This window comes from Anas acuta, chromosome 2, assembly GCF_963932015.1.
Source record: "Anas acuta chromosome 2, bAnaAcu1.1, whole genome shotgun sequence".
NCBI lineage: Eukaryota > Metazoa > Chordata > Aves > Anseriformes > Anatidae > Anas > Anas acuta.
In genome coordinates, this window is record NC_088980.1 from 30501372 (window position 1) to 30526326 (window position 24955).

Below are 24955 nucleotides of genomic sequence, written 5' to 3' on the forward strand. Positions count from 1 at the left end.
AAATACAGCACAGATAAAGTGAGCAATAGATTAATAAGTACTATCTAGGTAGAATTTAGCATACAACAGCCCAAACATCACAAACCAGTTTTCAGTGGTTATTTCAGGTGTTACTAACAAAGAGAATCTTAATTTGTGCTGTTTCTGCTTTGTTCTTCATTGAAAGCTACTGTCAAAAATGGACTATGCAAAAAATGAGTAAATAAATAAAAGTCCAATAATCAATTTTAATAACATATACTATAGAATGTTTTAAGTTAATTTGTTCGTTCCTAAAAACACGCGTTTATTTGACTCTCCTGTAGCTTACGTTACAGTCTGATTCTGTGGGTCCCACACAGCCATTATATTCCCCAAATGCCAAATATTCACAGCTGCCATGTTCCATTTACTCCTACAAAGTAAAATAGGACACTTTCAGGAGGAATAAACTTGTACCTCCACCTCTGCTGCAAGACACATAAATTTGGGTAGCCTTGCTTTGCCTGTCTTTTCTACAGTTCGGTTTTATCTATTTAAATCTCATGATATAAAAATATCCAAAATGCTTTTTACACTAGTCTGGTTCTTTGTGGCCATCTTGTATCTGCCAAACACAGATTTATTCTGCATCAGAAATAGCTGGCTTAATTAAAGCTGTCATCTCCTAAAAGCTAATTCTGCATGTTGTGTTGAGGATAAAATTCAAACTAAGGCATCTGCCTTCATGGTCTTGGTAACACAGGCACAGTTAGGGCAGTTCCAACCTGCCAATTTCAGTAGTTTTGGTGGCAGGCTATCTGATTTTGGCAAGAAGTCTACTAAAAAGTTTTCCACATTAGGTAGTCCTACTAAACTCACCGATGCATGCGAGTTCTATAGGTTAAAAACAGCTATGCCACAGAGCCAACATACACACTGGCTATACGTGGTGAGGCCAGGAGGCTCCTCTATCCAGTGTGCTCCACACAGCTGGGGGGACACAGTCCGATGCAGGCATTTTCTGCCTCTCCCCCAGCATGTGCATGAGTGGAGAATCTCAGCAGGTAAGCCAGTGCCTCTCACTCCTCTTACCTTTGACTTTGTCTCATTATCTTATGCTATACGTTAAATCAACTTTGAACATAAAATAAGTAAGAAAGTACAAACTGATCACACAGGCTATATCAAATAAAATGAACCTGCTCTGACTGCATTTACATCACCCCTACAAAATACAAAGCAGGCAAGGTCCACCCCTATGCCTGCCTCTCACTCTAGTTTATGCACTTCTAAAATAGTGATGCCAAGATGCCTCAGTGCATGCACAGATGACTATACTACAAACAAGGAATCCTCCAAGAGACCTCTCACTGAAAGCACTTTTTTTTAGGCTGATTTTTTATCTCTTTAAAGTGAGAAAGATAACAATTACAGTATGGCTTCCCCTAATAGTGCTACCTTCACAGGATAAATCCAGGTATGAAACAAAAATGTGTTTGTGTGTTAACAACAAAAGCACTGTTCTACTGGAGTCATAATTGCACAGACGCATAGACCCATGTGGAGTAACTCAGTTGTCACCGTAGATTTATACGAATGAAGCAATTCACTGCTATGGAGAATATTTCTATTATAATCCATGTGTTATTATGATGTAGAAAAGAATGCAGTGTGATGGGGTTTGTGGCATTCCTAGCTTTTAGAAAAATTATTCTTTGACTTATGTGACAAACCAGTCTGCAATGCAAATTAGTGACAATGTGCATGAAATGGCACAATTTCATCTTCAGGACACTCAGATGTATAACTGAACATTAGTAATTTCATTTGGCATGACTTATCTTTGAAATGTAAATGTTGCATACAGATACAAGAAAATATGTAACTGCTTTGGACTCAGAATGGTCATAAAATAAACTTTAGAATTATCAATGTGAACATTACCTTTCTATTTACTTATTTAGCAGTAGCTGAAAATGAAATGTAAAATTTTCAGACAGTATATGTGAATGTGTATATTTTTTGCACCTTTGCTTCATCTTTGACTACACTTCTGATTTCTATTAAGTATGACTACCTTCCTGTCTTGTCAAGCAATTAAAGTGACAAAAGTAACAGCAGATGCCTCTTTCATAGTCAAAACTACAGCAAGCAGGCCATAGCTTGCATTTTATTACAACCAGTCCATACAGCCTAATAATTGCAAGATAATTGAAAAGATCCTGATAATAAACAACTGGTTTACTTTTTTTCAGACAAAATATATAGCCCAATTCAGGCTTCATTTTAATGACACATTAGATGGTTTCCAACTTGTCTTGATTTTTGTTTTATTTTATGATTGTAAATAAACCCTGGAAAATTCCTTCCCCGATTTTACCACCTGAAACTGCAGCTGTTGGCTGACACTATCAAAGCCTCACAATTCCAAACTCACGTGCAAATCTCATCAAGTGCAGACACTTCTAATTGATTCCAGAAGTTTTTCTTTTGCTAAGATCAGTGGGCAGAAGAAGAATAATGAGCAGCTTTTAAGCAGAGGGGGAGGGTGTTGAGCTCAGGGAGTAGAGATTTTAAAAGCTCCAGCTTGGCTGCTCTGCCAGAAATGCGGAGCAATTTTACGGTCAATTGGCCAAAGCATCTGGAACTATACATCATAGTCTGTAGTTGATGGTGGTGAAGCCGACTCTCAAACTGGCTAAATCTAAAATCAGTAACAACTCTGCTGTCACACCTAAATGGAAACTAACTTAATCTACTGCCAGATTTTACTGTGACTTTTTCTAAGGGACATTATTCCCTTTAGGGTAGTTGTCAGGAATATTAAAAGTCCAGTCCACCGCGTGGTATAGCAGACTTTTCTGAATGAGTCTAACATAGAAAATACAGATTACAACTCGTGTTTATTTAATTCCATGTGTGTTGACAAGGCTTTTTATCATAAAGCAGTAGTTTCCTTCTATCCCCAGCTTCATTTCTAAAATACATTTCAAATACACCAGCCAATCTAGTTAGAGCACAGAGACTGCCTAAATGCTGAGGTCGTAAATCATAGCACAGGGCACGGAGCTTTCACCTTAATGGAAACCAAATATAGGATATGCTGCACTTTGAAATGTGGCACAGATGATCATAATGAGCGACCAAGGAAAAATGCTACAGAGCAGAAAACTATCGTTGATGTGGAAATAAGTTCTTATGAGTAAATGTTTGTTTTAAGTCAGTACTCATAAGTCAGTATTCTGACGCTGGTAAATTACACTAAGAAACAAGTGAGGTAACAGCAAATCTTTGTATGATGAAAGGAGAAGTAAGTTGTATGGCAATATATCACATTAAGAAGGACTGCTGTGGAATGTAGAGTACAGTGCAAATCAGTTCTTTAATAAAGAGATATTATATATTTCATCCAGACAAATTAGCTGACATGCTTGTAAGAATACAAGAATTGCACAGAAAACCAGAGCAGTCCATTTGCTACAGAATACTGCCTCCAAAAATGTTTAGAACAGCTGCATCTACAGAGTTTAGATATTCTGGAGGAGTAAATAAATAATTTGACCACAAAGAAGTTTGTTTCTGTTTTCATTAGTTAATGGTTGAATTATGCCCTGCAGCACAAGACTCTATATATCTTCCACAGTTGGTTGTATTTGTCACGCAACACATGCCCATGAGAAATGGAAAACAAGTACTTCATTTAAAATATCACACAGGTATGCATCCTCCCTTTTTCTCTCTTTTCCCCAGTGAAAGTTGTCCTATATCTTTATCCTTCCTAACCATAAGTGAATACATAACTGCAGATGCTTTCATAGCCAGGCAGCCCAGGAGGCTGCAGTGTAGAATGGGTCTGGATGAATAGACTTGCTCTCAGATAAAAGGACTTAGCCAAAACAAAGGTAAAAGATAAACAATGTCAAAATAGACATCTGTATTGTTCTCCAGCTCCTAGATCCTCGTCCTTTAGCTTAGGAGTCTCAGTACTGACTTGCAGCCACTATGTGAGTTGGTGAATATTCGAGACAGGAGTTCCAACAACATGTCAATGGCTCCCATTTCTACTCATTGCTCCTCATTAGTAGTACTGTCAAGTAACAGTCAGTGCTTGACCAAAATCAGCTCATGGAATATGCTGGCTGATGCCAAACCAGAGCAGTTGGATGGAAACTCTTTGAAGAGGTGTACCATCATCACGGATTTATTTTTACATATTGTGCCTGCTGAACTGTCACATAACTGAATGCACAAGCAATGTTTTTCTGCTACCTCCAGGTGGTTAGGAGATCCCAGACCCAGTCTGGCTAAAAAAGATTTGGCATTAGTAACACACATGATCATCACATTACACAGGCATGAAATAATCAGCCTAAAGAAAAGTAACTAGTATAGGATATTACAGCACAGACTGTTGAACAAAAACACATTAGCCTCTCAGTTTGCTGTCTATATCCAGTCAAATAGAATATCTCTGTCCACCAAGGTATCCTGTGACCTCCGCCCAAAAAAAGAATTCTCACAAGATCTAAGTTCATCAAGCTCATGTTCCTTAAACGCCGTGTCTTTCAAAAAACAAACCAAACCAAAAATAACAACAAAGCAAGAAAACACAGAGCCTGCTCCTTTTGCATAACCATCAATATGAAATACATATAGCACAAAGAACCGAAAATACATACTGACAAATATGCAGAGTTCCGCCTCCCATTAGAAGAGAAAATTATTTTTCTAACTCTAGTATCTTCTAATCATTGTTTTTGCAAAAATGGAAGAACACCAAGAGACAACTCTCTTGGAAGGGCTTCAAATATAATAGTAATGAAAATTATATATTTTAACAATAGAAACAACTACATAGTTTTCATATTGAACCAAGACTAGTAATCACATTATTTGATATATAATTTCAAAACATGGAATATCATATTTATTAGTGCTTGGACACAGTAAATAATCATACAAAGATTACAGCTTTACCAAAAACAACAGTTCTTTCTTACCTAACTTTAGCTGCATTTTACTTCCACCTTCCATTGGTCTTAGCATTACAAAACTTTCTTGCTCTGAAGGAAGTTGTATCCACTGACTAACATGAAGATAAACCTTTGGCTGCATTGATCAGAAAAGCCTGGTAACCCAGTTAGCTGGGTAGTTTGGATGAGGCTGGAGCAAAAGGGTAGAGCTGCTTTGCCTGATGGGATTGCAGTTGTTGGCTGCTTTTTTCACAACCACCTGTGCTAATTTAAGGGCAAAATGAGAAAGGCTTCTTTCATCTCTTCTTCTCTCCTAGTTTTCTCTCATTTCTGTATTTTCTTTTTTATTTTAACTCAGATGGTCTTCCTCCCATGCTGTAGTTCTGATAATTGTTAGATGTGTTTATGAACTGCTCTAATTCATTAAAATGGCAGAAAGCTATTTGCAGGACTAGGAGCAGGGCAAGAATGAGTTAGGAATTAGCTGTTTGTATCATTGGATTTTGTGGAACTCTCCACTTAGATGACTACAACACCACACCTTATTCAAATCCCATAACAGGCAAACATTTGAAGTTTTAATCACTTTTTTTAATGGTTAAAAAATAGTTAAAAATAGTATTTACTTCTGAAATCTTATTTAGTGGTTATAAAATATTAATGAGGAGTGCAAGTTTATGAAGAAGAAGGTTACAAGAAAAACAATATGTATTAACAGGAGTCACATAATTTTTCAGTAACAATTCAACATAACGTATGGAAAAAATGTTTCTGCACTTTCCTGCTGTGATGTGCATGATTAACTTAAGAATGCTGGGACAGAATTATTTGTTAAATTCTAGACACACTGAATACTGCCATCATGCCTTTTGCAGATTATTTTTCTTTATCTCTAAGTGTACTAAAATACATTTTATATATATTAAAAAAAAAAAAAAAAAGAACAAGTCAACATAAATTCTTTTACATGGTGTCCTATATTCATTATTATTGTCCATGAATATTGGATTACGAAGGAATTGGTTTTCGGTAACAAATAAGGATGACGAAGTAAGAAGAACGTTATTTAAATATATTACTGACCATAAGTACTAAAAATGTAATGTTAAGAAGATTAAGGTCAGTTAAATTTGGATGTATAGTAAAGATGGAATATGTATAGATGGAGGAAAAGAAAGATTAAATAAATGGTTTATTCCATACCTCTTACAAATTGCAAGTGGATTGGAAAGAGAAATAGAGCAAAGGAAATTGAAAACCAAGCAGATAAATATTACCAGGAAAAATGCAGCAATAATTGTTTTATGAACCTCACAAGATGTTCAGAGTTATCTACACTATTGTGTTTAATTATGAAGGGCAGATAACCTTTATAAATGTTAAACAGAAACAATTTTTAGGACAAATTTTATACATAATTTCCAGGAAAAAAAATAAATCATTTATTATGCTTTCTATCAAAACGATCACATCAATAATAATTGAAAATATTAATATTTCAATACTTTTCAACATTAATTGAAAATTTTATAGTAGTTTCCCTACTGTTACAAGAATCTTTTCTTGTAGATACCATTATACCCCATAGCTGCCCATAGCAACTTTCCTATCCTGAATTCAAAAATTGAATAATATATGGACAGCACATGAGCAAAACAGATGACAGTAAATCAATTATTTAAGATGGGAGACTTTTTAATGTCATCATAAACATCACTAAAGCTTATTACCATTACATTAGATGCAACTCTCTAGCACTAACATATTGGAATTCTTCAGAAGCGTTGTTTATTCTGGTTGCATTAAGAGCAAACAATTTGGAAGACACCTATTTATTAAGTGTTTTCAAACAAAACAATGTGAGCATGTTTCTCCTGTTTCTCATTTTAAATGAACCACCTAGTCAGTGCCAAACAAGTGTCAAAAAAAGAGTCATAGAGAAGTACAAATATAAAGGAGAGGAAAAAATACACAAGAAATCAGAGGAAGGTACCTCTGAAAGAGGGAACAGATAGGGAAGGCAAAAAGGTTAAAATTTAATAACAGATACAACTAAAGAACAGAAAAAGAAATATTTTATTTTCTTCATGACAGAATAGGAAACTATTTAGCTTCCTCCAAACAATAGAAATAACAACCTGAAAATGTTGCTTCTACTCCTTTCATAGTAAGAGAGCTATTCATGCATATGCAACTCAGCAAGGCAATAAATGCAACTTCTTTATTTTTTATTTTTATTTTTTGGTAATTTAGAGGGTATATTTATGTCCTGGTTTCAGTTAGGACAGAGTTAATTTTCCTCCTAGTAGCTGGTAGGGTGCTATGTTTTGGATTAGGATGACTATTAGGAGTGCTGATAACATCACAGAATCACAGAATTTCTAGGTTGGAAGAGACCTCAAGATCATCGAGTCCAACCTCTGACCTAACGCTAACAGTCCCCACTTGTTGCAGAGCAGTGCTTACACCAAGCCAAGGACTTTTCAGCTTCTCACTCCCTCCTGCCAGTGGGCATGTGGGGGGTGCAGCAAGAGCTAGGAGGGGACAGATCCAGGACAACTGAACAAAGGGGTATTCCATACCATCTGACATCATGCTAAACAATATATAGGGGTGGCTAGCCGGGGTGGGGGAGCCAGCTGCTCAGGATTAGGCTGGGCATTGGTCAGCTGGTGGTGAGCAATTACATTGTGCATCACTCGTTTTGTACACAGTATTATTAGTAGTACTATTATCATAATTATTGTTATTATTATTATTGATATGATTATTTTCCTGTCTTAATAATCTTTATTTGTCTTTATCTCAACTCACAGGCTTCACTTTTCCGTTTCTCTCCCCCATCTCAGAGAGGGAGGGGTTTCAGTTAGGTGAGCGAATGGCTGTGTGGTGTTTAGCTGCCAGCCGGGTGAAATCACAATTTGTCATATAACTCTTCACAAATTCAGTTAGAATACCTTAGTACCTAAAGTCAGAGCTAGCACAATAGAATTAATTGCCAAATATTAAAAGTCTTAGCATCAAGTCTATCTGTTAGTCAGTAAATCCTAAAAACGTTTTCCAAAAGATATTTAAGCAAGTAAAATTTTTAAAATATCTGCTGAGTTCTGGCAGACTCTTATCAGAGAAATTAAAGAACTCTGATTTACACACCAAGCTTTGACAAAATAACAATATTGGGGAAAAAAATCATTCTTGATTAGTGGCATTTGTCTGGCTTTAAATATTGTCCAATAATTATTGTTTCCTGTCCGAAGAAAAAAGAAAAAAAAAAAGACCTACATAAGTATAGTGTATTTTTCCATTCTCTTATTGCCTGACCTCAGAGAAAAACAGGAGAATCAGCACGACTACCCGAAATCTATTAGAAAAGTTATCAACAGCTATAAATTTTGCAAGTCAATAGAATCCTTTTGAGTTCCACCAGTAACAGGTCTGATTCTTGATCCTTATTATTTATTTTATTTATTTTTCTGGTTTTAATCCAAAGATTAACTTTCTGATAACAGTTCTACTAGTCTAGCAAGGTTCATAACGTTGTTGAGAACCAACTTTGCAGCTGACCAGCAGTAAGTAGCTTGGGAATGTCATTCTGATCAGAATCATAACAATGATTAAGTGTTATCCAACTCAGATTATATTAAAAGAATTGTTTTAAGATGAATTGCCAATTTTGCTGAGGAAAAAAAAAAAAAACAAAACAAACAAAAAAAAACTACCAACAGTGTAGATTAAAAAACAAAAGTCACAAACAGGATAAAAGTATGTCCTATGAACACAAAAATAACCATACCTAATAAGATAAAAGATCTGTTTAATCCAGTATCCTATCTTTGTCAATGGCTAAAAATCTGTTCCTGATGTACTGTATCACAGAGTGATATATTTGAGTGAAATATATCACAGAGTGATATATATTGAATATATATATGAAATATATATGAAATATATCACAGAGTGATATATTTGGTATTTGAAACTTTTCCAGCCTCCAAATTTCTTCAGATTTGTTCCAGTGAAATGTGAGTTAATTCCAATTCAGAAATACACTTCTGGTATTCTGGTGAAAGCATATAGCAATAATTCGGTATTTTTGCAGGGATATGTAAAGAAACAGTTTTCTGACTTTTTTTCAATGTACATGGGGTGTAGCAAAAACAATAATTTTCTTAAAAGTAAATGGCAGAAAGGAATAAGTAACTAAGAAACAAACAAACAAAAGTATTATATTCAAATAAAGTAATAGAAATAAAGAAACCAAATGCAAATTTGTAATGTTATCTTTTTTTTTTTTTTTTCTAAAACAGAATGAATCATAGAATAGCTCAGATTGGAAGGGACCTTAAAGATCATCTAGTTCCAACCCCTCTGCCATAGGCAAGGATGCCATAAAAATAATAACAATAGTAATATAGGATCATCAGTATAATACAGTATACTTCAAAATAGATGTCTTACCTCATATGCACAGTCCAACAAAGTAAGCTGATTCCTTAAGTAGCCAAGTTTGTATACACCTAAGAAGACTGAGCAGCGGATGATTTCCAGAATTCCTGCTTTGGGCCTAAGAACAAGAAATAATTCATGTTAGTGTTCTATCTTTTCTTCTTTAATAACTTGAGTGAAATAGAGAATGTAGAAATAGTCTGTGATGTCCTGCACTTGCATCAAGTCACCTCTCTTAACCTTACATTTTGGCATATGGATTTTACATTCAGCTAGAACACTAAAATTTGCTGTGAGAATACATATATGCAAAGAATATATGTGAACTCACCCAAGTGTAAATATGTCTTTTGAAAAATTACAACAGCAAAATTCTGAAAACTGCTACCTGAATAGCGCAGAATCTTTTCATAGGTCTATTTCTGTAAATTTCTACTAATTCACTTTACTAAGGCTGTTAATACAGATCTCTGGTATATTGACAGACTTTTACCAATTCTGAAATAAACTTTCAGTACATACAAGCAAAAGGTATTCCTTTCTGAGAAAATAAAATAAAATAGAAAGAATAGTAGGTGCAAAAGTAGAAGTGGCATAACAGTGAAGGTTCTATTATACATTTTTGTTTTAGCAGGACAAATAGTTTCTCTGTAGAAAATTGTTATTTACTTTTCTGTAGGGTCACAGCGCCTATATGGACTACTTCCATAGTGTACGTCTCACTGAGCTGTTGTTTTTCTTAAGCACCAATTTGATTTGAAACCATAATGACTAAATTTAGTCTAAAGTCAAAGATTTAGACTAAGGTCTATCTTATATGAGTTTGAGTCTAGTCTTAGCTATACCATGCACTTTTCATATACTGTCAGCCTATCTGTCTGCCACCCATGGTGTGCTACATGGGACACATACAATATGTCTGAGCTTAAACAGCCTTGGGCCAGTCTTCAAGCCATTTTGGCATGCCAGAATCTCAAAACCAGAGATGATGACCCAACAAATGCTAGCAAATTTGAGCACATGAGCAGCCAGTGCTGCAATATAAATATGGCCATTAATTGCTATTGGAGTACTCCTAGTTTTACTTATTGGTTATTTGTGTTATCTTCTAGTCAACAGGTAGAAACATGTATCACAGAATCACAGAACTGTAGGGGTTGGAAGGGACCTTGAAAGATCATCGGGTCCAACCCCCCTGCCAAAGCAGGTTCCTCAAAGCAGGCTGCCCAGGTAGGCATCCAGACAGGCCTTGAATATCTCCAGAGAAGGAGACTCCACAACTTCTCTAGGCAGCCTGTTCCAATGCTCCATCACTCTCACCATGAAGAAGTTATTTCGCATGTCAGTGCAGAACTTCCTGTGCTCTAACTTGCAGCCATTGCCCCTTGTCCTGTCGCCACAAACCGCTGAGAAGAGGTTGGCTACATCCTTCTGTCCCCCACCCCTCAGATATTTATATACACCGAGGAGATCCCCTCTCAGTCTTCTCTTCTCCAGGCTGAACAGACCCAGGTCTCTCAGCCTTTCTTCATAGGGAAGATGCTCCAGGCCCCGTATCATCTTTGTGGCCCTCCACTGGACTCTTTCCAGGAGAAATATATGTCAGAGTACATTTATAGTTCTTTATCAATATATTTTTGACACACTTGAGATTTCCATATAATAACAAATAATGCTTAATAATAGAAGAAGAAAAAAACTTCTGTCTCTTGCCTGTTCTCCATAAGAAATCCAAAAGACGTCAGGGACAGAATGATAAAGCAAATTCTCAGCAGAATAGTTCCCTGTGATAACACCTTAAAAAAAAAAAAAAAAAAAAGTAGAAAAATATTAGTTTAGACTAATTTGCTAAAGAGAAACTGAACTTAATGGAACAGCAGTTTCAGCTTCCTCACTCAGTGATGTTAATGTCCACTGACTCACTTTTGAGGAAATTTGTTTTATTTTACAAAGATTTTCAGTAACCACCTTTATAGTTGCCACTATGTACAAAATAATACTAATAAAGATATATCCTTCTGTACTATGTGTTTTCCTGAAGTTACTTAATTCTCTTATGCCTTTGTCCAAGAGAAAACAATCATATCCCTAAGTTAAAACCACCTCAGCCCTCTTCTTTTTCTTCATCTTACATTACCGTCTTTACAATTGCTACCTATGAATCCCAATGAATACAAAACAAACAAACAAACATACACAAAAAAAATGGTGAGACTAAGAATTCAAATGATGTGACAACATAACCATACTTTAACAAGAAACAACACTGATATTACAAGAAACAACATTGTTATTGTCCCTTCGTGAAAACTCAACACTTGTTTCCCAGTTCAGCAAAACTCTTCAGTTCATACCATTGACTTTAATCAGACTTAAAACTTTTAAACTTTAACATGCGTGTTAGCATTTGGACAAATAGCAGCATGAGGATTTATGTCTTTAACATATACATCTAAGTTATTTTGAAAAGCCTTTTTTTTTTTTTCACTGAAGCAACAACAACAATACAGAACTAGTGGATTTTGCTGAGTTATAATGAATCCTTTCTAGTTTGAATAGCAATAAATTTTACAAACAGCATCTTGTACTTCAAGATTACAGGAATTGAAAAAATAAAAATCTGTGAATGTCTGCCTTAATTTCAATAAACTCCACTCTGTGACAAGCCCACTTTCCTTCAGTGGTGGCCCCTACCTCTAAAGTATCTAAAGTATCTGCGAGTGTGGGAGGCCACAGGAGAATAATCTCAAGTTTTACAGCTGTGTGAACTTACAGTGCCCATGTTTGCAAAAAACATCAAACCATGCACTCTAGCTGGGTAGGGTTCTGTTTAAAAGAAGAATCACAAGCACCTACTTGGATATCCTTAACAAATGGTAACTGAACAAAGAAAACGACATCCCAGTAACATGCACGCTAAACAGCAGTCTCAATAGTTTACAAGCCAGAACACACTTCTCACAAATGACACCTGTCAAGTCATTCTATTGCACAGATTTATACAAGGATAGATCAAATTACTGGATTGATCCACTGCAGTCCATTCCATCCTTCATTATGATAAACTTACAAAATCTCAAACTGATGTATTGTAGTCTACTTAGATGAAGACTTGGAGAAAGTCTTTTCTTACACTCTTACCCTGGGCATCTGCTATTGGTCACCACAGGAGACAAGATATTGAACTACATATTGAACCATGGGGAGACTCAATATATCACTTATGTTTTGAAATTCTTGCTTAAATCAAGAAAGCCAAAATGCTCTGATGGGCCTATACTTTTATCAACATTTTTATCGTTTGGAATGCAATTTCAAATTCCCAATATAGGTTTTAAAATATTTCAGTAAAAAAATAAATTGAAGGTACTCTTTTTGAAAACTTCAGTTTCTAGAATCCAAAAATTCTACAACTCTCCTAAGGTTAAAAGACTTTCAGTTGTCAACATGAAGCAATTTGTGTTGAAATGACAAAACTTTTGGACAGTATTTTTTTTTATTTTTGTTATAAAATACAGCACAGACTCTATTTAAGTTTAATAAAAAGAGTAGTTCTTAAACTGATCATCTAGCCACAGTAAGTTCAACTCCCAATTCAGCTTCCTGTAAAAACCGGGTCATACAAAAATTCAAGAAGTAAAGCAAGCAAAGAAAATCATGATTTGGCACAGGCATAAGGGAACTCACCCATAAATTTCGTAGAAATGCTTTGTTATGTTTTTCAGTGATTGTTTCTTGTCAGATAAAAGAATTTGCCAGGCAACTGGGACTGGAATTCAAGATTTTTTCCTCTTTAGAGACTGTCCTCACTTTTCAGTTGTAGAATTGCACCTTTTTTAAAAACTAGTCCTGGCCAGCTGTGTCTTGCTTTGTGTTTCCAGTGCAATGCACTGGCTTCTACAGACTGTCTTAAAAATGTCCCTAGACTGATAGAGCATTGTTCTGAGGAAAGGAACATAAAGCCTTAGGTAACAAGAAAACCGAATATCAAATACAAATTTTGAGGATGCCATGTAATTTTTGAAGAGTTGATGTAGTTGCTACTTTACAATATATGTTTAAAATCACACTTTGCAGAAAATGAATGATCTCTACAATGATTTTGAAAAAAAAAATGTTAATGTTTGTCTTCGGGGAAGGACCCAACAGCAGCTGTTGTGAATGAATACAAGTGTCTCCAAGTTCCAGTTTTAAAAATTTGTATATTTTCACACTTTTCTGACCTTCCACTGTTTCTGAGTTGGCCAGCATTAGACAAACAGCTAAGTCCTAGGCATCTGAGTTTCCTTGTTATTCCAATTTCAGAAAACTGAGGAGCTGATTAAGTCTACCTTTCTTTATGTAACTGGAGTGCCTAAAACCATGTTATTAATTTAAGCTTCCTCTGTACTCAGTGGGAGAGTGCATTTACTGAATGATTGTTTCTTGCCATTAGCTAGAAATTAAGTATAGAGGTGAAAGTAGGTATAGCAGGCTAAACTCTCCTAGATTGAGTCTTGCATTTGAGTGGGTGATAGAAACACTTCTCCAAAACAGACACATTGTGGGCATATTTTTATTGGTGTTTTCTCTCATAACTTTTTTTTTTTTTTCCCTAAAAGATATTTTAGTTTCCATTTCTAAAAAAGTAAGAAAACAAATAACAAAAACACAAAAGAGACTCTCAGAATTAACATCTTTTCATGAAACAATAAATATTTTTATTATTCATTTTTGATGGATTTGTATTCATTTTTGATGGATTTGTATTCATTTTTGATGGATCTTGATAAGCTTGATAACATTGACACTGTAATATAGTAATTCAGAGTGCAGCTTTCTCTCCACAATGAAATAAAGGAGCGAATTCAAGAATTTGGACCATGAACATGCAAACTTAATTTACTCTAACAGTCTCTCTAACACGTGAAAAACTACAGCTTGAAGCTATCATTTGACTCACCAAATCACAGAAGAAAAATATACACAGATTAAAAAATTGAGACAAAATGAAAAATTCAAAATTAAGTTTTAAACATGGATTAATTTCCATGATTAATTAATTTCTCAGTGTCTGGGGAAACAAAAAAAAAAAAAAAAAAGGAACAGAAATACATTTTAATGTATTAGAAGCAGAATAGCAGAAGAAATTTAATGTAATAGAAGCAGAAAAAAACAACTGAAATAATCTTATGATTTAGGAAAATAAAATTCAAATATAAACAACCTTTTATCTTTTAGGTTAAAATGCTATGTGAGGTTCTTTGATTATTTTGAGCTACTAGAGCCAGGTACAATCACATTATATGGATTCTCTTTTTGAGGTCAATTTCTGTTTGTCTTCCTTTTCAGACACTCACTTCAGAACCACAAGATTTTGAAGGGTAGCCTTTTATAAATTTTCTTATGGGTCTATACCATCTGTGTCTCAGAATGTGAAAGACTGAAGGAATCTAAATTGCAACCTGCAGTTATTTGCAATCTCATCAAATTCACACAAATGCATAGCAATGTAAAATCTTAGTACTGTGATGCAGTCTTTGACTTCGTAAATCCTTTGCCTTCTGAAGGCTGGAGCCTTACTGGGAACTGTGAAGGTAGAAGGTGTAAGTTACTCTTCACTATAGATACATGTATCATATTCACATGCAAGAAAAAAAAAAAAAAAGAAGTGTGAAATGTTTGTTCATTTGTGTCCTAGTCAAGGACTACCAAAAAAATTGTGGTGAAATGCACCACAATGCCATTTGGGAGTAGGAAGAGTAGGTAAATTGTGGCAAATACAGAAAAGCTATCTGGAAACAACTGCAGTTTTGTGAGTCGGGGTTGAGTTCAAAAATCTCCATGAATCTTCTCCCAGAATATCACTATCCATCTTTTTTGGCTAATAGGCAACATTCTTAAACTATTAACAACTAACTCATGTTTAAAATAACAAAATAAAATAATATAGATAAGATGAGATGAGATGAGATGAGATGAGATGAGATGAGATGAGATGAGATGAGATGAGATGAGATGAGATGAGATGAGATGAGATGAGATAAGATAGTGTTATAATGACAATTAGTCATACTCAAGAGTTTTGGAGATGTATTTGAATTTTGTTCTTCAGTTGGCTCTAAGCCAATGATGACTCTGGAAAGCAGATCTGGCAGCATTTTCAGCAATAGATACCTTGCCATCTAGTCTGCAGATTTACCCGTTGGAGAAAGAGAACTGCCATCACCTGAAGGATTTTTTACCAAAACACAGACATTTTGTGCAAGTTTGCAAACAGCAAACCAATCATGTGGCATAAATATCTATTTATGTTTGCTTTCCTAACTTGCTCTTTACAGTTCCAGTGATATAGTTACATACTGTCTTGATTCTCATATTTATTTTCAAATTTGTATCACCCTATGAACTGGATGCTGGCAGCTGAGACATCCATTTTCTAGGCATCACTCTACCAAAATCAACATTAGTCAGTGGATTATATCACTAAACTAAACATCTTATAATAAATCTACACACTGCAAGTTGTACTGCGAAAAGAATGTGCTTTTTACACCTTTGTTAGTACTAGCATTTTCAACCCACTTAAACATTATTTGAATGGATATATACATAAAATAAATGAATATTTATATACTGGAGTATTTGCATAAACAGAGAAGCCTGTTGTACCACAGCAGGTTCCCCAGTTATGAGTCAGCCACAACTTTGTAATGTGGTTATTGGCTGTAATGAAACAGAAAAAAATATTTTTGTTGGATTTTTATTCCATTGAAAGCTCGAAAAAATATTTTGGAGCCTTAAAAAAGAAGGAGAGTTACAGAAGTTTGGGAAGAAGTTTACATTGCTTTAAACTGACAGATTATCACAGCATATATATAAATAGAGAGAGAGAAAAAAAATAAATCCGTTTAACCAAGGAAATATGCCAGTCCAAATGTGCATTTAGATGTAAATTGAAAGATTCCAAAATGACTTTTATATTTCAAAGGACTCAGATTATTTTATTCCTACTGAAGAATAAATAACATGAATTTAATAAATTATTTAATTAATAACATTTATTAATAAATGTTATTAATGATGTCAATAATATTATTAATAGTTTTATTTATTAATTATTTAATGTATTATTATTGACTGTTAATAATAATAAATTAAATTATTTACTAAATAATTTTCTCATCCTGTTGTCTTCAGGGGTTCAACAGAAAAAGATGTCAGGACATTTCATAATTTAGCAGATGCCCTGCTGTCATATCACAGAATCACAGAATCATCTAGGTTGAAAGAGACCTCCAAGATCATCTAGTCCAACCTCTGACCTAACACTAACAACTCCTCCACTAATCAGATACTTTCAACATTGAAATGATGCGTATTAATACAATGCTATGGAACTTGTGTTCTTAGGTGTCTTTGTATGCATTTTATTTTAACTGTGAATTCCTTAAAAAAAAATGAATTCTTAGCAATATTACTTACATGATGCTTGGTGATGTCCTATTGATTGGATATATTAATTTTGTTCTCAACTTTCAAGAGACCTATCTTATCACTTACTAGTTTTTGTCTAATTGAAACTGCTCTCATATTCATAGCTTTATAATCACAGTAAATGTTATAGTATCTATCAACAATAAAAAAAGACACTGCAAAAAGTGTTTAAGGTATACTTCACTTTGATTTATGTGATACATACAGTCCTGGAGCTATGAGACTTTCGCTTTGAATGTACTGCAGTTTTACACTCCTAGCACTCTCTCTGGGACTGATCCAAATCCCATTATTTCAATGAGCTTTGGATCAGATCTAGATGTGCAGAACTCAGAAGTATTTTTTTATTCTCTGGATGTAGTACAGATTGCTATATAGAAAATAAACACTGTATATGTTCTGCTGTGGAAAATATATATTTGTTCTTTCTTGTTTTGCTTTTTCTGTTGAAAATGTAGGTCATTCAGACTAAAGGTATACAGTTGCTCTTTGCGTATAGAGAAACTTAACACTTCTACAGGGCGTGAGACCAAACACTGAGCAACTATAATCACTTGAGAAATGTAATAGCTGTGTGCTGCATCTTATGGCTATTATGAAATGGAACTTATACCTAAAAATGAGGAAAACAGTTAGCTTTCTCCATTTATGGAGCTATGCCACAGTTATGACATAATTCATAGCCAGACAGAAAGTTCCAGTTGTATCCATAGACATTTCATAATTCAGTGTAGTGGAAAACTGATATTGAAGAATGATTTTTGCCAAGTAAAGTTATTCATACACAAGCTTCCTTCTCATGACAGCTTCCTCACTGTACTCTAGAGCAATGCTGGAACTCTGCCTTGGGACCAGCACTTTTCTACACCCACGCCAATGGTTTATGTCCTGAGATGAGGTGCTTCCAGTCCCCTGTGCTCTCCTTATCCTTACTGCCTTATTTCCCCACAGTTTTCTGCAGAGAATTTTCTCGTTGTTTTGCCACAATAAGTTTATACATGGTGGATGTATACTTTTCCTCTCTGTGATTGCAAGAATTTAATGATCAGCTGGGCTTCGCTGCATTTTTCAACTTCCCTTATTACTATTCTTAAACAGCTGCAGTTATCAGCAGAGAAAATAATTTGGACCATCCATTTTTCCTTCTCAGACCACAAAAAATACAAAAGGAGAAAAGAAAGATTATGAAAAAACTCGTGAACAGACTCCTTAGTTCTTGCCATTAAAAGCAGTTTCAACAAAGTAAAGAAAACAAACAAGCAAACAACAAAACGCTTGATTTGATCCCCAGAAAAACATGACCTGCTGCTCATATGCGGGACTCTAGAAGCATATCCTGAAAATCTTGCAAAGGCTTTTCTCAATTTATGAACAGTGGAATTAAGTGTATACCCTTTTTATTTGGGAGGTATTAATGCTCACCTTTGGTTAATTTCCTGTCTTCAGAAATTTCTCAGAATAGACTAAACTTCAGATGGTTTAGTAATTTTTAAATTCCTTGCAGTTGTGGTGTGACCTTTTATAGAGATGAACATGATGTGTAGAATATTTTAATGTTAATCAGAAGAGAGTTCCTGAGTTAGCTTTTGTATCTTGTTAGCTTTCAGAATGCTACATAAAATGCTTTTTAAACATTTCTCAAAACCAGTATTGTTCTACTGCTTTGATGTGCTACTCAGAACACATCTAACCTAAATAAATAAACAATTAAGCAAATAAATAAATAAATAAATAAACAAATAAGTGGCCTGCTGCCATGTCTTCCATTATTGCACACAAAGACCCTTTTCACTGCCCTTCTTGCGATGGGATGTAAGCATTTCTGAGTCAGAAACTTCAATATTCAGACAAGACTTCTGAAAACTTCGCAATACTTTGGAATCCTTTGAACATGTTTAGACATGCAAAGTAGACTTATTTCCAGAAATCCATCACTTGGACAGATTCAGACATGTCATTCAAGGCATCAGGGCACAGCAAGAGGAGCTGCTCCCCACACAAGCGGCATAGTGGCCAGCAGCAGTCCAGTGGGCTGGGCTATGGAGCCAAGGAAAAGGTCACAATCCAGCAAGGTAGGTAGAGGACAGTAATTGCCATTGGCCAGGGGCCAGAGATTAGTGGGAAAGCATGCAGGGATGAGGCAGGTCCATGGTCTGGCAAAGGCTGACAACCTCAGGGGGCCCTCAATGCCTTGGCTGCAGGCCTGTGGCAATGTCTGTGACACAAACGACAAAAAGACCGCTACTTAACCAAGGAGGAATTGGAAAGAATATAAGAAGGGCAAACGACATTTTATTAAATGCTTGACTTTGTGGTGGTTTTGGTAGGCTTTTGACTGATTTCAGGGATACTAGGTTTATGCATTCAAATTATGCTAGTTAACTAAAAAAATTTCCCTTTACTAAAGTAGAAAGAGTTTTCAAGGAAGAAAGAATGAAAAGGTAGTTGGAAAGGTGTGTTAATATCTCACTTCTTGTAGGTGGATAAGGCCTTCAGAGACCACACATAGGGTAACCATGTTGTGTTACTAGAGAGATCCTGTCAGCCCAAACCCATGGTGGGAAATATCTCCCTCTCTCTGCACTTCTGTCAATGCTGTCAATTCATTCAATACTGGAAGAGCAATTTGCCCCAAGGCAGTGGTCCACTAACTCTGAACTCATGCTGAAGATTCCTACCTGCAAGCACCACAAGACCTTTACAATCCTCCTTCTAAAGCTTGGACAATATTGGAATCCATAAATTTGACCAACTTTGATATCTTAAGACCTATATAGCTTCAAGTTTGAGATTCATGTATGTTTTTCCTTGCATGAGGTCCTAAAACCTGAAGCAGAAACATACTTTTTCTACAGAACATTTATTATTTTTAATTGAATTGCTTAACTTAAGTACATGCATCTGTAAATGGTTAATAAAGTTATTAAATATTTTAATTAACATGTTAATGCGTATTATTATATATTTAGTAATTTTTATTGTACTTTTTACAGAATTTATGATTATAATAGTTAATATACATGTATGATACAGGCCTTAGAGTTTCTTTATTAGAGGACTTAGATTATGCTTTATTATTTAAATATGAGACATATGTCATGAGACATATTACTGTCAGCATGAGATGGTATTACTCAAAGATATGAATTACTTACAGATATGAATTACTTACAGTCACAGTAGCAAGGAGGTCAATATACAGCTCCATTATCACTGCAAAATGCACTACTGCATAGCAATTTAGGTAAGCTGGTACTCTTGGGTTGAATGGAACTTCTTTTCCAGTGACCTGTATGAAGCAAAGCAGATCATGATGAAGCAAAGCCTTCATCATTGACACAATCCAGTCTGATATTCTTTAGTATTCTTTATAATTACAAACACAAAAGGGTTAAGGAACATAGATAATTGCCCAGAGATAATCTACCTTCAAATTTATGTAATACCTAGCATGCAACAGTGTTTAAATATGTGTGCGTGTATGTTCACAGCTGAAAGAAAAAGATAAATTATCTTACTCCGTAGAACTATTTTGGAAATCTCTTTAGGAAATGAATAATGAAAAGATAAACGAGAAGATATGTTTTTTCCTTAAAATAAAATAATAATAGTAGTAGTAGTAATAATAAAAAGTAGAACGTTAATTTCCTTCAGTTTCTTTTCCCATTTCATCTTCCCTTATGCCTTATCACTGATAATTTGCTAATTTAAAATAGCATGTGTAGAGTTTTTAACATTGATCCACTAGCATTAAGAGGTCCAAGTAAATTACACAAAACTGAAAGCCTCTGCATGTTATATTTACCACTGGGATTTCCTCAGGAAGGCCAAGTCTAGGTTTGCCTGGTCCCCAGCCTGGCCCTTTGAATAAGACAGAAAGCTTATTGCAAAATCCAGGTGTGGCCCAAAATGTGTTCCAAATATGAGCCAAGGGACGTAACTGAAAAAAAAGAGCAAGTGATTTTTCATTGTTAGTAAAATAAAATTTAGTAAAATGTTATATTTTACTCATTCTTAGCTTTCAAATAAAAGGTTTTGAAAGTCTGTAAAGAGAATAAATTAAAAAAGAAAAGTTCAGAAAACCTGACTGAAATAGGCAGGAGCTGTATCAGGCCCTTGACTTCTGCTCAGAGGAAAATTTCACTTTCTTGTAAGCAATACATTGTATTTAATGGCATTTTTTATAGCTCTATTTATGGTGGTTTTAAAGTAGAATTTTGTTACTGGGACCTTGATATGATATACTCTCGATTCCTAAATTCCTTAGATTCTGTCTGGATCGTATATAATTGCACAGACTGTGGCCATCCTTCCAGCTTCCATCCCAGACACCACTTTGGGTAGAATCTCATTCATTGAGATACCTCATGGGGTATGAAAAGTCCCCATGAAGAAAATTGGGACTTATTTACTCCTCAGTCCCTGAGGTTTTTATGGAGAATTTTTACCCAGCTGAAGAGGAGCCTGGACCAAGAAATCCACCAAGAAACATCATACTAAGATTTTTTTTTCTTCATTTTTAAACTGCGTTCAAACTGTGTTACAGCTTTTGTTGAAACCATGATATATAATGCTGTCAACACAAATCAGTCTGTAGTATCTTGAAGAGGAAATATTCAATATAGATAAAAATAGATAGTAAAGATATCACACCATGGGATTATTTATGAAATAGTAGTATTTAGAGAAGACATAAACAACAGACTTTTTTTTTTTTTTTTCCATCTGTGCTTCTCTGCATATTGCTTTGTGCATGGCAAAATGGACATCATTCAGTGGGTAAATCACAGACCTGTTACATCTCCCTCATAATTAGTTAATAATTTTACAGTATTGTACTTCAATTATGGCTCTACATGATCTATATATGTTCAATGCAGCGAGTGGAAATACTTGTTTTTTGTAATGAAATAATTATGATTAATAAATGAAGATAGATTAACTGACTTGTGCAGCAATGCAGAGTTAACCTCAATTGTGCCTAAGAGAGGAGTTTTTTTGAACATCAGTGGCTGTTGAAAATACCAGTCAGTGATACAAAGTGATACAAACTGCACCTGGAGCAGAATGGGTTCAAATGAATTTACTGGATGTGTTAAGCCATATACAACTTTAGCATCTTCTGCTTCAAATGTTCCTGAAAAAAAAAAAAAAAAGAAGAAAAAAAAAAAAGAAAAAAAAAGAGCAACAAACAATCAAATTAAAAATATACTTATTTTTGTTTGACAAACTAACTAAAGATAAGGAAGAACATTTTTGTTTGTTTGTTTTACCTACCAAATATCCTGTCCCAGATAATGAGTGTACCACCATAATTTTTGTCAATGCAGTAAGGATTTCTGCCTGTAATGAAAATCATTGGCAAGTCATTCCATATATAAGAATATGTGTGACTGAAATATGAATGGAAATCTTAGCATCGACTTCTAGTCTAGTTTTAAGTTGTAGTAGGTTAGCTACCTTTTATGTGTCTATAAAAAGTCTTTTTTTCTTATTAGGCATGTAATCTCTTTCTACTCAGATTCAAATACACAGATCAAATGTGTCATATCCCAAATTTCTGTGAAATAAATAGATTTATTTGGAAAGTAAATTTAGCTAAAATATATATTTAGAAAAGGAAAATTGAAGAGCAAACAAAAAAATCACCTCATCAATTTATACCTAAGCATTTATACCTAAGCAAATATATACCAGATATATTTATGCACAATCATCTCATTAATGGCTTTCGTCTGTCCATGTTCTATGTCATGTGTCTGATCCTGTCTTTATTATTAAATTCAGGATGGTCCTTTTTTGCTAGGGGATGCATCTGTATATGAGCCATCCTACCAAAAGAAAACCCTCACTGCTTACACTGCTTAAATACTCCCAACTTTGTGGAGTTTGTTTGGAACAACTCTACAACACTTGATCAGCTCTGGAGTGATTCTGCTCAACTCTGATCGGGATCAGGCTCAGAGGATTAGTCTGGATTTACAGCAGAGCAAACAAGAGCAGAGTGTCTCCCTCCAGGATTACCAGTACTTGTGCAAATTTTAAGGATTAGACACTTACAGCACCACAGTCTTTTTGAAAAGTCTACAGTGCCATAAACACTTTACATGGAGGATATAATAAATATTAATAACATCCTCTGTACATATGACTGCATTTGAGTCTGTTTCAAATTATTTTACTCTTCCATGCTACTATTACATTTCTCCTTGTTATCTATGCACACTGAATGAGCTAATGGCATCTATGAAACCCACTCTTATTCCACAGCTATGTTCATGGCATTTTTATGATGCATTGGAATTTTTAATCAAATTTAGATGTTTCGTACTGTCTTTAATGGTTCTGAATATTGATGGAAAGTCATATCAGCTGTCATGTACAAGTGTGAAGTGATATTTTTAAAAAATTCAGACAGTTGGAACTAAATTCCACTAAAACATTAAACAGCTCTACTTCAAAAAGAAAAACATATTTTTGCATATTTAGTGTTTGAATTTGAATGCAAGAGCATCTGTTATTGATCAACAAGATGATCATGTTTTAGCAGTCAGGGAAGTTGAGATATTTTTCTATCATTTCTCATATTTGCAAGTGTTTAACTACTTTGTTCAAAATCTTCAAATTATCTCATGTTACCTAGGTTTAATTTCTGCTTAGTAATTTATCTCAAATGTAAAAAACACGTACCATGATGAACTCTGTGATGACTGGGCGTGTTAAGAATCCACTCCAAAGGACCAATATTGGTGATAACCTGGAAAACAAGTAATGTTTACATAAGTTTGAAAATACTGTATAAAATCAATAGGAAAGAGGGAAAAGAGGAGGATGAAAGGCGTATAGAAGATGTTTATCTTTGGGAGACTTGCCTCAGAAGATGAGAATGCAAATTTTTTGCCTCAACCTTTTCACTGTGTGAGCTAGAAGAATTTTCAGCAACAAAAAAAAGTGAAATCTAGTTAAATAAAAGTTAAAATATATACATATTTTCTTGATCAAACATCATATTTTCTTTTTATATTTTATTATTAGTTCATGATTCTACACAAATCACTTCACTCACAATATTTATCTATATCCATTGGCACTGCTCAAGATCCAGTGTGACTGTTTAAGATGTGAACACTCTGCCTCACAAAATGGCTGGAACTGACCTAGAAACAACCACTTCTTCTTCCTTCAGTACCTTTGATTACTTGTCAGTAGCCTTCCTTTACTCAAGCAGAAGCGGCACAACAAACCTCATTAGGGAACTGATACATTTTTATTTTTTTTTTAAATTGGTTTAACTGGATCAGTTCCTGAATCTGATCCAATATATGATCACAAATACTCACATGAGCTAGAGGCATAAGAAGCAGCGGCAACTGAGACCAGTATAAATTCATAGTGAACCTGCAAGCTAAGTCAATGATTCAACAGACAGAAATCCAGCCTTGATCCTTTTAGACCAGAAAACATCTATTGCCATAAACTCACTCCAATGATTCAAGCATTGTCATAAAATGCTGATGAGTTAAGTTTGTATGAGCAGGGTTTTGTGCTACAAGGTATTCGCCTGTATTATGGAGCCAGAGGAAAGCTAGCATTAACTTCAAATCTTTTGCTTTGGTTAGCTCAATAGAAGTGTGTGGATACCCAGACGTAGCCACTATTCCTTAATCCAAAACACAGAACCATCAGTTAAAAATAGATGCAATCACTGGATGAGTAAAAAGTGTTTGTGGTCAGAATATATCACAAAATGGCATCTATTTGCCATGTCTGGTTATGACCATAATGTCTTACAGTTAAAAGAGAAATAAAATAAAATAAAATAAAATAAAATAAAATAAAATAAAATAAAATAAAATAAAATAAAATAAAATAAAATAAAATAATAAAATAATAAAATACTTACACACTTATACCTTAGAAAGCAAAGCAGAACCTACCACTTAATAAATAATAATTATAAATTTAATACTCATTCTGTAGAAAAGAATTATCTGTAATACATAAATAGAGATAATATTGGCAGGTAACACATTAAGTAGATAGGCAGCCACTCATTACTCATGAGAGTAGGCCTGTTCTTTTAAATAACTAAACATACA

The 24955-nt window shown here is 34.6% G+C and overlaps 1 protein-coding gene across 7 annotated transcripts in view; it reads right to left on the bottom strand.

Moving 5' to 3' along the window:
• Positions 1 to 24955, bottom strand: part of AGMO (alkylglycerol monooxygenase) — a 250511-nt gene that overhangs the window by 128274 nt on the left and 97282 nt on the right. For 5 of the 7 annotated variants that reach the window (XR_011093792.1, XM_068674088.1, XM_068674084.1 and 2 more), the window contains exons 6-12: positions 23547 to 23613; positions 22134 to 22199; positions 21914 to 21993; positions 20662 to 20796; positions 20029 to 20145; positions 11094 to 11176; positions 9393 to 9498 (exon numbers count right to left, since the gene is read on the bottom strand). Coding sequence is in view for 6 of the 7 variants with exons in the window: in XM_068674088.1 (XP_068530189.1) it covers positions 9393 to 9498; positions 11094 to 11176; positions 20029 to 20145; positions 20662 to 20796; positions 21914 to 21993; positions 22134 to 22199; positions 23547 to 23613 (654 nt within the window). In the remaining variant the exon portion in view is untranslated. Of the gene's footprint in view, positions 1 to 373; positions 395 to 8118; positions 8182 to 9392; positions 9499 to 11093; positions 11177 to 20028; positions 20146 to 20661; positions 20797 to 21913; positions 21994 to 22133; positions 22200 to 23546; positions 23614 to 24955 lie in introns of those variants that run through there. The other 2 variants (XM_068674089.1, XM_068674086.1) reach the window with 2 other exon arrangements.